The 11,488-nt window shown below is 37.9% G+C and overlaps 1 protein-coding gene across 1 annotated transcript; it reads right to left on the bottom strand.

The window, feature by feature from the left end:
* Nucleotides 1-6,941: 6,941 nt before the first annotated feature.
* On the bottom strand, nt 6,942-9,073 carry DYNLRB2 (dynein light chain roadblock-type 2). Its single transcript, XM_053449022.1, has 4 exons — nt 9,025-9,073; nt 8,417-8,492; nt 7,832-7,999; nt 6,942-7,145 (listed from the first exon to the last, which is right to left on the bottom strand). Exons 1-4 carry the CDS (start codon nt 9,025-9,027, stop codon nt 7,102-7,104), a joined length of 291 nt encoding a protein of 96 aa, XP_053304997.1. The 5' UTR covers nt 9,028-9,073; the 3' UTR covers nt 6,942-7,101.
* Between the last annotated feature and the right edge of the window lie 2,415 nt (nt 9,074-11,488).

Raw genomic sequence — 11,488 nt, 5'->3', positions numbered from 1 at the left:
TGTATACCTGTGGTATTATACCGCCAGGGCCGTCAGACCTTGGGAGCTGCTAGGCACATGCCTAATGGATAATCCACCCCTTTTAAATAACCATCCTTCAGGGGATCATTAGGGTCTTGTAATTAAGAATGTAAGGGTGGTCTCATCACCTCCGTTACAGGACAAAGGTGACAGTATTGTCAAAATGGTAAAATGCAATGTTGCATGTATTCTACTTTGATTTTTTTTTTTTTTTACTGCTTATCACTTTGTAGCCAGCAATAACATTATTACTGAAGTTGATGAAAGGAACCAAACAATTTAACCGTCTGACATTTAACTACAGTAACATTTGTTTCCAAATAAAACTACAGAAACAGATTGTATTACTTCCAGTTAGAAATACCAGAGGAGATGTAGAATTGCCAATGTGTAATTCTAGACTTCGGGACAATCAAGGTTTGGTCTTATAGGTGATCAGTAATTTTTTTTACAATAAATAAGCAATGATTAGGTTCCACAAGTCTATATGGAAGCTGTATGAATGGATTTTTGTTACATTTTGCATATTTGTAATAGAGATGGCCAATAGAGATTTGGTTCCGACCAGAACACACACCATTCTTCCCCTTGACCATTTGTTATTGAGATGGAGAAACAATAGAAGATAATTTAAAGAAATACATAACTGCTGCAAAAAGCAGATGCACATCTTTTCCAAAAGATGAAAATGCTGAATGGATATTCCATCATAAGGACATGTGCTGTGATTGAAGCTGAGAAGTTAGAGAAGTCACAGATTTCCTGCACTCCCTATAGCCTCACTAAAGCTACATTTAATGTCAAATTTTGATGGCCTGTTATCAAATGTTAAGCACAACAGTTCCAGCCAAAGCACACTAAATCCTCTGGAATGTAAGAAAATTTCAAATTCTTGTTTTCTATTGAGATTACACTTTTGAGATTCCTCTGGCTATTCAAAATCTTTAGGAAAGTCAATTTTAAAGAATTTTTAGAATTCTAATCAAATATGTATTGTTTTCAACATTGCAGGGTCTGGTTAGTTCTATTTCTTGTAGCTATCTATTATAGACCTGCATTCTGAAAAGGCTTAGGTTCTTGACTACCAATTGATCTATCAATTTATGAATAGATACCCTTAATCACACCATTGTGTTTATTGGCCAATGACTTATGGATGCAAATTTTGAGACTGGGTCTCCAAGCCACTGGTGTCGCTACAGGGGTTGACCTGGTCTCCTGTCTCCTTGTGCCGATTCAAAAGTTTGGTTCCTAGACTATTTTGAACTGGCACAGGGAGAACGGAGCATAGTCACGCGGGTGGGATGTGTGTAAATGTGCTTGTGTGTAAGTGGGGGGGGTGTTGGAAGGGGGGCACAGACAAGTTAAGTTGGGGGGGTCCCGGGGCAATTTTTTTGCACCAGGGCCCTGTGGTTTATAGTTACACCCTTGTTTCAGGTATATTGTACCAATTATAAAATGCCTGAAGATACTTAGACCCAAAAGCTTGTAGCCATTAAAGGAATAATCTTTACCAAATTTGCTCTTACTATGCCTAACACTTCATGTTCCTCCTTTCACCACTCTGTAGACATGACCTCCTGAGGAACCTCCACCTAAATGGAGCCTCTGTTGTCAGCCTCTTCTTGATTGGAGAATCATGAGGAAGTCACCGGAAGATGACATTTTACCCGAAGATAAACCTGTGTCAACCTCTGCCACAATGGTGGAGCTTCTGGTGATCTCTCCCCTCAAGTTCAATATTGGAGGAGAGGACATAGCTGGAAGCTCCACTTTTTTGGCAGAAGTTTGTGAGGCGGTCATGTTTATGGGGGTGCAGATAAAGAAATATTGTCTGTCCCAGTCCTGAACAAGGTTCACTCTGGAATATGTGCTGTTTGTTGGTCTGCCACCGGTGCTTCTCATGCCAGAGCTTTTTTCAGCACATATATATATCCAAACTGTTTTTTTTTTGCTTGCTGCATTTGTGATACTCACCTGCTGGTCGTCTCATAATGGCCAAAACCTGCAACCTCTTTACCCTGTATATAAGCCTCCCTGAACTTCCTGAGCCAAGTCTGCTCAGTTTCTGATGTTTATACACTGCAGTCCTGGTCCTATTGTATCCCCATTGACTTCTTGGCTTACGAACCTCGGCTAGATTACATTTCCTTCTGCTTGCATTTGACTCTTGGACTGTTTATTGACTGTTTTTGCGGATTATCCCTCTTGTATCTAAATTTGGTGTATCAGTTTTTCTTCTCTGTGCTAAATCCCAGCACTCGGTATCCTTGACTGCATTCCTGAACACTAGCCTGACAAAGATAGAAGGGGAAAGAACGTGTGACACATGGAAGCGAAAGTGGTCAGCAGAAGAAGGTAAGGAGACATTCAGAGCATGAATGAACAAGTGAATGAGGGAGTGCAAGAGTGATTGAGAGTAAATGTGAGCACCAAAAATGTAATGTCACAAAAACAAATGAGCCAAAAACCAACCGGAAATCTGTTTTTGGCCCATTTGTACACTTGTTATAAATTATGCAGACAGAATGCATTCTAAAGGTTACTATTCATATTTTCAGTGGGGGGTGGCTCTACCTTAAAATGAAAGTGGGAATGACAAGTGTTCTGTGTAGAATGAAAATCAAAGCTTTGTTGCCAGCTTGTGTTTGTAACATTGTGCTTTTACTTGTAATTAGCACAAAGTGTTCCTTGTTGGTAACTTTAAAAAAAAGTCACGGCCAGAACTAATGCACTATTACATAAACTTCATTGCATAATCATAGTGTCCTCTGACCTTTAAATCTAGAAAATATTTGCCATAATTCATTTTGATCCCCCTTAATATAAGTTTAAGCAGAGGAAAAAAACTTTTTATGTAGTGTATAAAGGCGTGTGTTTGTACAGGCTTTTAATTATAATGTATTCCAAACAAATGATCTTTGCTCTTAACCAGACAGTTGAAGTTTCGCAGGCAGCACTGCCAACTCTGTATATTAAAATATTCAATTTTCTCTCTGCAGGTCATCTGCAAGCTTTTTGTTTGTAGGTTGAATATTTAACACATTTTATATTTATTACAGAGTTCTACATATACAAATTTAAAATAAAAAGAATTTAATTGTTAAATAGAATAGTCAGAAAATTATTTGAGTTTGTTGTAAAATATTTATAAATAAAATGTAACATGTTATACAATTTGTTTCCAAAAAAGGCTAGTTAATAGGTTATTTTGTGCATGTTGAACGCAAATGGATTTTGGATGCCTGCCATATGCCCAAGGAGACTGAAGCTCTTAAAATGTCTTCTGATTTTATACACAAACATGTGAGTAAAGACTTAAGAACCAGCTCATCTACCACCACTTATTACCGAAGAATTGGCCGGGGAATGAGATAAATAAAAAAGATCAAATGCAAAAGACACCAGAACCTGAATGTATTTACTTATTTCTGTATGTACTGCCTCGTCATCTTACCTTCTGTAAGTACCACTGTAGGGTCACAGTCCCACCAGCCATATGAACCTTGGACACACCTGTATCAGGGTGTTGATGGCAATCTCCAGGTCCAAATGTGAATGGGCAGGGTCTCCTGGTCATGCAGTCCAGAGTTGCCTTTATATTCTGGTTTGTATAGCACAGCTGGAATCAACTTAAATACAGGTGGAAAAGTATAGAAAACCTGTAGCTCCCTACAAGTCATGGTGTTCATAGGGACGGTCATCAGAACCATTTACTTGCCACCATTGAGTCATTGCAATAGAACTGCTGTAAAAAGATTATTAAAGGAGTTGTAGCATATTGTAGTGCGTTCTGAAGTACACAAACCTGTTTAGGTTTTATGATTTATAAAATTGGAAACTCAATGAAGTGATATGCAATAATCAGTACTGAACTTCACCAGTAACAGCTGTGTCCCCCTCAGGTTGAGCCCTTGGGTCTGTTTGGCTGCCTGGTCCTTGTAGCTGGAGTCGGGCGGCGAGGGAAATGAATGGCATTAAGCTACATCTGATATTCAAACACTGGAAGGCCTGCGAATGTTCTGATACATGGTTCATAGAACAGGCAAGGTACTACTGACTCTGTAAACCAGAAGCAATGCCCATGGAAGTGTGTAAAGATGCTTAAACAGGGAGCAATGATACACCGGTCTGTGCGTAGGGCAGAGCCTGAAAGGTAAATGAAAAGGAAACCTGTGTAAGGGGCATGACAGGTAAATATAACATGAAGGTATATACACAACTTTACTTTTTTGTAATGTACTTTTTCTTTAAATATTGCTTTTAATATATATTTTTTTCTCTTTGCTGTACCTAAACCAACAGGTTATCGGGATCTCCACGCAAGGAATAAATACCGGAAACAATTACATTTATTTTCCACGGTGTTCATTTTAGCTACAACTTTTCCAGCATAGCGGACCACTGCAGGTTATTCATTAGACTTGTCCTTTTTAATGAAACTTTTGACAGCAGTTTCTTTCTGTAGATAATATATACATTGTTTCTACATTATTGTGGCATTAAACTTACCACGTTGTATTCACAACAACTCTAATTTCTGCAGGGCCAGAATCCACTAGTCTAATTGCTGGAGATATAAATAGATGCAGGAAGCAGTGGTCACCGGAAGATCAGACCTAAATAAAGACTTCTAAGCGTCAAACATCTAATATTTAACAATTGGGGGAATAAAAACTGGGGGGGGGGGCTGGGTGCTTTACAAATTTTAAAAATGTTTATTTACGTTTATTTCAGAAGCTTTGATGCAAGAACATGGCCTATTCCAGGCTATAATTGTGTAAATCTCTTCCAGATTTATGGTATAAATGTTTGTTACATTTTAATAAAGAAATTGTTTGGATAAACATGCGCTCTTGTGTTACAGGTTTATTTTACTATGCTTAACTAGTTTCTTCATGGTTAATTAGATTTACTGTACTCATGCTTTAATTTAGAATGTTACATGCACTAATATACATTGACTATAAATATGCAAGTGAAATGGTTAACTAAACTTGTGCCTGGTTCTGATTCTTCCCCCTACACACCAAAAGCAGATTTTATACATACCAAGATAGTTACATTCAAGGTTCTGCAGGTGTTTATGAATAAACAGTGTGAGCCATGTTCAAGGTCATAAGTCATGATGCCAAGTTTATTGAAGAGCTTATAACAAGACAAACGGTATATAAGATAAAGAAAAGGGGAGTTGGGGTAGAGGAGTGCTGCGATAACAGACTGTGTTCCACGGGTATATTGCATTTTATGATCTTTATTGGTAAGCATACCTATGATCATGTACTTTATCAATTCTATTTTCAATTCATTGTCCTTCAATAAACAAGTTTGACTTAAGTCCCTTCTATTTTACCTTCAATTATTCGATATGAACAGAGGGAGCTTGCCGTTTCTATAAAGAAGGTAGCTGTAGAAGTGAAATCCTGAGAAGTCTTTAAAAATGGGAATAATGTATGGACCTCTTTACAACAAACTTTTCTGCTATCGGCATTCAAACAATGTAAATGTGGGGGAATGAGAGCCTGAAAGAGAGAGCTGTTACCCAGCTATTACCCTCAAGAAATAACTCAAAATGCTTTGAGAGTCTATTGATTCCTGTGTACTCACACCACAATGCACATAACAAAAGCAACTGCGCAAATGGATATATGAACCATTTGGTGTTTGATACTATAGAGCGATTTGTAGGTGACTACACAAATACGGACCTTCACACAACAGCATTCAATATATTTGCTGTAATCAGTTCCTGACATTGGTAAAGTTGATGCAGAATGTCTGTCCACAAGAAATTAGATGAGTCTGAGTGAAATCTCAAACACTACTATATTGGGCAGATGTACAATAATTAGCAGTGGGTATGTTTAATGTTGTAGAGCACTACCCAACCTGGGCATGACAAAGACCCATGCCATCGGTCAATGAGACCATGTACTGTGTGAGCCGCCTTCCCCAAGGGAGGGACCTGTCCTTGAGAGCATCCTTCCAGACACATGACAAAGTAAGTTATTCCACCTAAGTTTTGAATCATGTTGTTGTTGTGCCCAACCTCTTTTAATAGTCATGAATGTACATATGCACAGACTATATATATATATATATATATATATATATATATATATATATATATATATATGAACAGGGAAAGCATAACAAACACGTAAGCTAGGTGTAATTAAATTTACAAACTGTGCGGTGTCTACCGCTACCAATTTATAGGATGTGTGCACAGGCGATCTTATAGTGATAAAGTAAGATTACTGGGAGCAACAAGCTCTTCAGAAAACTTCCATTAAGGTTAGAACTTGGTTACTCAAGCAATGTGCATGTCTAATCTTTCACGAATTCACTTTAATGCATTTATGAATATTCAATGGTTCTTACAGTGGCTTCTACAAAGGATGTTGTTTTAAGTTGATTCTCATACTTGAGGACAGATGGTTTTGCAGTTGGTGGTCTTGTTGGCATTTAGGTGGTTACCTAGCCTTCAAATGCACTTGAGACATGCTGTAGATTTCACTGTATCCAAGGAATCTGTACTTATGTGAGAGTGGCTTTATTTACTAGGGGGTATAAACACTAGGGATAGTTCTGCAAGACGTTACGGACCTTAATTACACACATTCTGTGACAAAGCTTGCACAATGTTTTCATTCATGAACACACAGAAGGTTTTACCCCTTTCCAGCCATCCTTATAGTGTGAACAGCCAATAGGTGATCAGCAAAACAGAGACCCAGTTTCCTATTGGGTGCCAAACTACAATGTCTAACTTGAATTTACAAGAGGTGCCCCCTGCTGAGACATTATCACATCCGGTCAAACACTGGTTACTGTTGCTAGTTTTCTAAAAAGCAACAAACCCCACAAACTGACAACATGAGACAGAATAATGAAAACATTGTCAAAAAACAAATATTTTAATTATATTTGCTATGCACGGTTGAAAGGATTTCTGTTTACATAGTTATACTTGTAATAAGTTATACACAGAAAAAGCCGCTTTACAGGTAGAAATGACTTAAGATCATATTCGCTGCATTTTACAGAAAATTATAATTCATTCGCTGAAGTGGCATTCTATTCCGATGGGTTCTGGATGACAATAAGTAGATACTCTTTGTCTGGGGGGAAAAAAGTGATAAGATAAATCAGGTATTTACATTTCTTAAACTACGTATAGTCTCCACGTGTTCATTTATGACATGAAAAAAGGTGTTTAGATTTACTTTATGATGCATATCTATAGAGAGATTACATTTACCATTAAGAACTATTTAGAGCAGTTAAAGTAAATGTTATATACTATAGTAGGGGTGTCCAACGTGTAGCCCTCCAGTTGCTTCAGGACTGCATCTCCTATAATGCAAAGGGGCCGGCAGAGGTGTATGGGAGTGGTAGTCTTGTAACACCCATGTACTATAGGAAAGAGGTGGATTTACAGCTTTTGGGGAACTGTGTTCTTATGATGCTCAACCAATCCTATCATAGCCCTAGGTCTGGTAGAGCATTATGGGAGATGTAGTGCCACAACTGGTGTAGCTGTTGGTTACCATGGCTACCCCCAGCTTGTCTGTGCATCTGTTTGAGTATCCTGGGGGGTGTCAAACTGTTGGTCTTGAGGGCAACAACTAGACAAGATTTTCTAGATATCCCACCATGAGCACCGGCACTTCATTCAAATATGTTAGGACCCGATGTAATTACTTGTTGTCAAAGCAAGGATTCCTAGATATGCCTGTGCTGTTTGCACCCTATTTATTTTTTATCACTTGTAATACAATATCTAATACGATATGTTTCGTAATACCTGGGGCAACCATTATCTCATGCTTCTTTGACCGGATTCTGAGAAACGTCAGATCGTTTTGTGGATCGATATCCCGAACAGTGCTTCTGGCTTTCATTGACAACTGGTGAAGGAGGCCAGCATACTGCACTGTGGTAGAGTTGTCCATAGTAGTCCTTATAGGGATCCCTACAAAATGATATGGAAGAGAGAGGAAAATGATAATCTGCAGCAAGATGGTTAAAAAAAATATGGGTAAAATTAAGAAGAAATGGCTAAATATATAATCTAAGTTAATAAAATACATAGAGGAGCATAACCTAATTCCTAACATTTGTATGCTTTCATTTCATTTACTAAATCTTGTTTTTTGGGGGTTAAATCTCTAACAGATTTTCTTTTCCTCATTCTTTATACACGGAAGAGGATTGGATTCATATCGTTACATGGATGTCTATTGTTACTATCTCCACTTCTCACACACCAAAGAGATTGCATCTTCACACATTTATTTTCAAAACATGGTATTCTTCTGTTTTTGTTTATAAAGGTAATATGTTTTGTGTTTAGGAAATGCAGGCGGCAACAATGTATGAAATGTATCACCTTCTGAATTGACCACGATGGTTCCAATCACGCCTTTGTGAGACTGAATCCTCTTCAGGGTTTCCTCGACTTCAGCCTACAAGATAAAACATTCAGATTAAGAAGGTGATTCACCTACCGACGTGTCTTTACAAGCCCCTCATGTTTGGCAGTGCATACGAGGGGAATCGGACCCCATCACCCCCCTGCTTTCTACACCCATTTACACAACTGAGGGTTTTTACAATTAATTTAAAGAAATGAGCACTCCAGGCTCATGTAACCAGGTATCTCCTTGATAAATGCCCCATACAGGGCAACCATAGATGGAATACAGCCCCTCAATACATTCCTCAAACCTACTGGAAAAGGAGCATGTGAAAATCTGCTGCAATGGCAATATGTATCAAATTAGGATTGGTTTAGTGGTGCTTCATCAGGAACCATCACAAAGGGCTGGTGGTGGAATATCAATTATCTAGATGGCTACAGTTCAAATATATACATCAATACAGCAACATCACTGGGAAAACATCAGACATTCTGCATGCAAGTATCATTAATCAGGTATTAAATGTCTACAAATGTGCCCCATTTACCCCCTATTAGCTCACAGCCCATGCACTCACCATCCTGCTTCTGCACCGCACTAAACTGACAACAAACTTGGCTTCACTCGGTTGCTAAGCGACCACCGGAACTTGCAACTCGCCTATTCAGCCACAGGCATAAAATTCTAAACACTAAAGACTTACTTAATGCTCCAGAAAAACACGTTTTACTGCAAACCACATGGAGTTGTGTTATTTATATAGTTTGCGTAAAAACAAACATTCACAAAGCTACAAACAACTCATTTTCATAACATGGTTCATATAATGTAAGCACGAGAATGCAGATACATTGTGTCTTTTGTGTTTAAAACAATGTCACATGGCTGAAGTTGGCAGTTACGGGGATTTAGCACCTCTGGTGGTCACTTCGTGGTACTGCAGGGTGCAGCACATGGTTCACACGCTGTGTTGCACCATTATTACTAAATGTGCATATTGCTAATTAATACATATAATAATAATAATTAATAACAACAACAACATGATGATGGTGCTTATAATAATAGTAATAATGGTAATAATAATAATAACAAATATTTTATTGAGCTGTTCTGAAAAACCAAAAGAACCCCCTCACCTGCCCTGGATAATGAGAGTAAAAAATCAGAAAGACATTATGAGGTAAAAACAAAAAAAAAATACTTATTTTCATTATTTTACTGTGTTTAATACATCAAGCTGCTGCTCCAGACCTTATGGGAATATATTATTGGAACGATGAATATTGTGCATAAATATTTTATGTTGCAATTTATTTCCTGATTTGTTACTGAAAATGTTTGCGTTATGAATATGTAAGCTATAAATATTTGTAGAGGTGAAAAAGTAACAATTGTCTTAGCTATACTACAATCACTTTTTAGGTAATAATCTATAGTTAATGTAATTAAAACCTAATTTAATTATCATGAGGTAAAGATCTGCATCTGGAGTAGTCGCCATGGAAACCAATTGAATGCCTTTCTTTAATCCAGGGCATTAATCTGTCTAGCAGACTAGAGAGCCCTTAGTAAATTGGCTCAGCTCGAGTGGGATATTATTTATGAAGGCGATGCAGAGGGACCTGATGCTGTCAACCATTAGGTGACCGGTCATAGAAATAAAATGACTGTCTCTTTAAAAGAGACAGTATCAGATTAATAGGCGCAGGAATACATGATGTGGGTATGTACTGGGAGGGAAGATATAAAACTGTGTCCAAGTGTGCCCTACAGGGACAGAATTTAAAGTTATCCATGCTGGACCATGAACATTAGTGTAGTTGAGTTCACTGATAGTTGCCAAGTGTCCTGAGTTAACTAGGACTACATTGCTTGCTGTCTGCTATGACATTTCTGTAATGTTTGTTGTTATTTGTAACTGTTGGAAGCCATTAGTGATTTCATATCAAAATTGGCAACTTTGCACTGCTCTTTAGCGATCAGAGACATCCTTCAGGCAGCGTGATCAGCAAGATCATTAACAATATATATATGTTTTTCATAGTACGTCTGCCAAAGTAACATAAATATTCTGTTCCAGGAACACACAGCTGACTAAAGAGGGGCAGCTGCTTGTTGGCTTAACAAGGAGTTGGACCAGAAAGCACAATGGACCTGAATGAGACTGAAAGCACCTTCAAACAGAGATCAAAGAACTGAATTAATGAATTTATTTTATGAATCAGAATGTTACTGGTTTAAAAAGAGCAAACGAGATTAAATGCAGAGGAACCTCTTCAGGAGAACAAATAGACAATGCTTTCAATGTGGATTTGGAATAGAATATGAAATAGAACTTAAAAGGTATCTCTGAAGAAACCACACAATTAAATCAGTTCCAATCCCAAAGAATCGGGAAGCGCACTTGGACACCATCAGCAACACTCAACTTCCTTTCTTTGTACATCTCTACATTATATGGAGCTACGACTGTCAGACCATAACCAAAGTTGTCTACATTTTAGGAGCCGTGGTTTCTTTAGACCTTGGATTTGTCTACTCGTGGTGGCCTACCTTATTGACTTACTATCAATAAGTACAGTTGGGTGCAGAAAGATGCAACCGCACCTCAACCCCTTTGGACAAACCAAACACTTCAACCTAAACAAACTGGGAGACACAGTTGGAAAATGAAAAACAAAATGCAATTCCTTGAGCTTGACGAGGTACTTCTTGAGAAATATTACACCAGATAACCAAGAAATCAGATGTGTGAAGAAAGCCTTTCAACGGGCAGATAAGGTAAATTTCTAGAACCGCATGGTTCGCCTATTAACCTTAATTATCACTAATTTACTCTGTTGCATGTTGTTTCTAGGCTAGTTTATGACGAGTCTGAATGGAGTCAGTATTTATAAAGCGTTTTAGTGTTTATTGGTAATTGGTAAGGAGGCAAATACATTATAAAATTGACAAAGATTTAGCTGAAGTGAAGGAAAGACCAAGAGAGCTCAATATGTACAGCTTGGAGGAGAGAATGGAGAGGGGATGTGTTAGAA

Source organism: Spea bombifrons, chromosome 10, assembly GCF_027358695.1.
Source record: "Spea bombifrons isolate aSpeBom1 chromosome 10, aSpeBom1.2.pri, whole genome shotgun sequence".
Classification (NCBI taxonomy): Eukaryota; Metazoa; Chordata; class Amphibia; order Anura; family Pelobatidae; genus Spea; species Spea bombifrons.
This window is presented reverse-complemented; position numbering and strand designations above follow the sequence as displayed.

Excerpts from the sequence above, each read along its gene's own strand:
- DYNLRB2 (XM_053449022.1), bottom strand. Across the intron at positions 8,000-8,416 it reads CATCGTGGTCAATTCAGAAG|GGATCCCTATAAGGACTACT; the intron begins GTGATACATTTC and ends ATCATTTTGTAG. Across the intron at positions 7,146-7,831 it reads TGAGATAATGGTTGCCCCAG|ACAAAGAGTATCTACTTATT; the intron begins GTATTACGAAAC and ends TTTTCCCCCCAG.